Here is a 3,731-nt window from a genome sequence, read left to right on the forward strand (position 1 = left end):
CGAGGTGACCGCCGGCTCCCTAAGGAGCTGCCTGGTTTGGAAGGAGAAGCTTTGGGTTTATCTTAGCCCCGCCAGGAAGGTTCCACTGCTGCCTCGGCACTAAACGAGCTGTTGAGGTGTTGGAAACGTTGAGGTGGTTTGAGGGATGGTGGCTTCCATCAGCCATGGAGGACATCACCACGTGCTACCGTTGGGCACCATCTACGTGGCAACCTCAACTCTTTTAGTGATGTGGGTGCTAATCCAAATCCCACTGCTGCAGAGCACAGCCCACAAAGGTGCCAGCGTTCTGTGGAGGCACCAGAATGAAAATTGAAGATTGTAAGAGCAAGATCTTAAACTTTTTTTGTTGTCTCTAGACCGTGCTGTTTGCTGAGCTCCGTTGCACGTCAGCATCGTGGGGTGACTTGCCGTTGCGTGGCACTTAAACTCCTCCTGGTGTTGTGGGGCAGCAGATGAGGGCTTGGGGGGATAAATTTCAGGAGAAATGGGCTTTCCTATGGTGGCAGTGGTAGGAGACTGGTGCCTCCAGCTTGGAGATGGTGTCGTTTCTCACCGTGGTGTCTGTCTTGTCTCCCCACAGCCTGCGACCACTGCCTGCGGGCCCTGGAGACGGCGGAGGAGAACGCCCAGCGCCTGCTGGGGAGGAGCTCCCTGGTGCTGCCTCACCCAGAGCAGTGCAGCATCCGCAAGGACCTGCACCAGCAGTGCCCCCGATGCCAGGTACGGGGCTGCTGGGCCGGCCCGTGGTCTCCTTGGGCACACAGGCTCCTTTACCAGGCTCCCGAGGTGGGCGTCGCGACGTTCCCTTCTGCGTTTTGACGGCCGGGGTTCGGATGGTGAGGGAAGGGGGCACAGCTGGGGCTAGGACCCCCCGTTTTCCTGCTGCCGTAGCCGACGCCGGGCGCTGTGCCCCTCGCTCTAGGTGACCTACTGCAGTGCTGAGTGCAGGCAGGCCGCTTTGGAGCAGTACCACCAGGTCCTCTGCCTCGGCCCGTCCCGCGACGACCCCACGCACCCCCTCAACAAGCTGCAGGAGGCATGGAGGTAGGGGACCGTCCTGCCTGCTGCTCCACGGGCAGAGGAGGTGGCTCTCCTGGGCTCAGTGATGCCGCCTGGGACCAGGGCTGAGGACCATCCTTGCTTTGCATCCCTGCATGACGTGGCCGGAGGGTGGTGGTGGCCGTGGGACGCTGCTCAGCTCTCCCTGCTGGTTGGGCAGCAGGTGGATTTGTGTTGGCAGCTCAAGGGTTTGGAGGTGGGGCTGAGCAATCCTTATTTTTCTCCCAGTGAAGAGCTACAAAAATCACTTAGCTGCACATCCCTTGCTCCTGAGATTTTTGTAGTGCTCCTGCAGATCTCCAGCCCTTGGGAGATGCTCCTTGTAGCACCCCCACGGGTACAGAGATCGCTGTCCCTGCTCGCAGATGACAGGGTGGGGCCCAGAGGAGGGAAGAGACCTCCCTGATCCAAAGCTCGTCACAAACCCCAGCTCTTGCTGCAGACCTGGGCTTTGTGTGGGACCCAGGCTGCAGTTAATGGGGTGGTGGGAGATGATCTCTGTGGCTGGTGCAGCTTCTCCTCGCCCCCAGCAGCGCTGGGTCCCCGCTTCGGCGTGAGGCATGAGCACGGGCCTGACCACGTGGACACCAGCTGCCTCTGCCTCCCTCCAGCTTTTTATTTCCACACCAGCACCCATCTGCTCATCTCCTCTCTTCATTCTTACCCTCAGAAACATGCACTATCCACCAGAGACTTCCAGCATCATGTTGATGGCCCGGATGGTCGCCACTGTTAAACAGGTACGTCTGTGGTGCAGAGCCAGTGCTGCTGGCCTGTGGTTTCCTCATGCCATGGTGGCTGTTATTCCCAAGGATTGGTGACTGGCTGGGTCTTGCTGGAATAGATTTCAACACCTGGGAGGTCCCTGGTCATGGAAAGGGGCAGCAAAGGAGATTCCTGTGTCCTGAGCCAAGCAGGTCTATTTTTTTCCATACCAAAACAGTCAGAACAGACCCTTTCCTTTGGCTCTGTCTCTTTGGGCTGTTTTTCCCAGTGTTTATTCCAGCTATAAACTACCACCATGCAACTGCTTCTGGTGGTTCTTGATAGCAGGCTGGAGAACCTCGGGGCTCAGCAGGGCTTGTCCTCTCCTCCCTCCCTCCTGGCTTGAGGGGAAGCAGTGTTGGTGCAACGCCCTGGCTTGGTTCCTTTGTCAGGCTAAAGACAAGGAGTGGTGGATCAAGACCTTCTCCCAGTTCTGCAGTAAGACAGCAAATGAAGAAGAGGAGATTGTGCACAAGCTGCTGGGGGACAAATTTAAGGTGAGAGCCAGGCAGTACGTGAAGGTGTTGAATCCCTTTCCCTGCCCGTGTCTGTGAGCCCAGGGCTGCAGAGGCCCCATTACAGCTGGTGTGGGAGACCCTGGAAGTCCCAGGCTCAAAGTGGAGGCACAGAGCCCCCCATTAAGGGGCTGGCTGAGCTCATGGAGAAGAAACAGGTTGCTTAGAGGGCTTGGAGCGTGGGGTGCTCCCAGGGGACAGGCTGCTTGTTCCTGTGGTGGAGATGCTTCTGCTGTGGGATGGGGCAGGGTGATATTTAGCTGCTGAGGAGGTGGCTTCTGCTGCTAAAAGGGGTGGTTCTCAGTGCTCTGAGGGCTAGCCTTGCAGGGAGCTTGACTCCTGAGCCTTACAGCCTGTGCTGGGCTCAGCTGGCAGCCTGGGTCTGAGGCCTGGTGGCATCTCCCCACGCTGATGGTGTTGCCATGTCCTGCCAGGGCCAGCTGGAGCTGCTGCGGTTGCTCTTCACCGAAGCCCTTTACGATGAACAGCTCAGCAGGGTGAGTGGAGGGACCTCCTGAAGAGCTCAGAGTGGGGTGGGACCCTCAGCTTGGTGCCAGCTCCCTGGGTCATCTCTGCTCTGAAGGAAAGGGCTTCCCCTGGGACTCCACCCCTTCTTTTCCTTCTTCTTTTCCTTCTTCTTTTCCTTCTTCTTTTCCTTCTTCTTTTCCTTCTTCTTTTCCTTCTTCTTTTCCTTCTTCTTTTCCTTCTTCTTTTCCTTCTTCTTTTCCTTCTTCTTTTCCTTCTTCTTTTCCTTCTTCTTTTCCTTCTTCTTTTCCTTCTTCTTTTCCTTCTTCTTTTCCTTCTTCTTTTCCTTCTTCTTTTCCTTCTTCTTTTCCTTCTTCTTTTCCTTCTTCTTTTCCTTCTTCTTTTCCTTCTTCTTTTCCTTCTTCTTTTCCTTCTTCTTTTCCTTCTTCTTTTCCTTCTTCTTTTCCTTCTTCTTTTCCTTCTTCTTTTCCTTCTTCTTTTCCTTCTTCTTTCTGCCTCCCCTTTCCGCCCTTCCCTCCATTTGTGGGATTTGAGGTGCTTGCAGGGTGGGGTGCTGCTGCAGGCTGTCCTGGGCTCAGCTGCTTTCCCATCTTCCTTCTGCAGTGGTTCACTCCAGAAGGTTTTCGATCCCTCTTTGCCCTCGTTGGGACCAATGGCCAAGGCATAGGAACAAGGTAAAGGGGCTTTGTGGGTGCTCCTTGCAGGGCAGCAGAGATGGGGCGTGGAGGGGATGTTCAGTTTGTGAATCATAGGGTCATTTGGGCTGGAAGAGATCTTTAAGATCATGGAGTCCAGTCATTAACCCAGCACTGCATGGTGCCCACTAACCCATGGACCTCAGCACCACATCTCCATGGCTTTTAAACCCCTCCAGGGATGGGGACTCATTTCTCTGGGCAGCCT

At 55.7% G+C, this 3,731-nt stretch overlaps 1 protein-coding gene across 1 annotated transcript in view; it reads left to right on the top strand.

Annotated features, from left to right (window-relative positions):
* Positions 1–583: 583 nt before the first annotated feature.
* Positions 584–3,731, top strand: part of SMYD5 (SMYD family member 5) — a gene marked incomplete at both ends in the record, with an annotated part of 5,680 nt that continues 2,532 nt past the window's right edge. The window contains 6 exons of the mRNA XM_008939513.1: positions 584–723; positions 926–1,047; positions 1,733–1,802; positions 2,220–2,324; positions 2,777–2,839; positions 3,432–3,502. Of these exons, the coding sequence (XP_008937761.1) occupies positions 584–723; positions 926–1,047; positions 1,733–1,802; positions 2,220–2,324; positions 2,777–2,839; positions 3,432–3,502 (571 nt within the window). The remainder of the gene's footprint in view (positions 724–925; positions 1,048–1,732; positions 1,803–2,219; positions 2,325–2,776; positions 2,840–3,431; positions 3,503–3,731) is intronic.

This window comes from Merops nubicus, unplaced genomic scaffold, assembly GCF_000691845.1.
Source record: "Merops nubicus isolate BGI_N331 unplaced genomic scaffold, ASM69184v1 scaffold4164, whole genome shotgun sequence".
Lineage (NCBI taxonomy): Eukaryota > Metazoa > Chordata > Aves > Coraciiformes > Meropidae > Merops > Merops nubicus.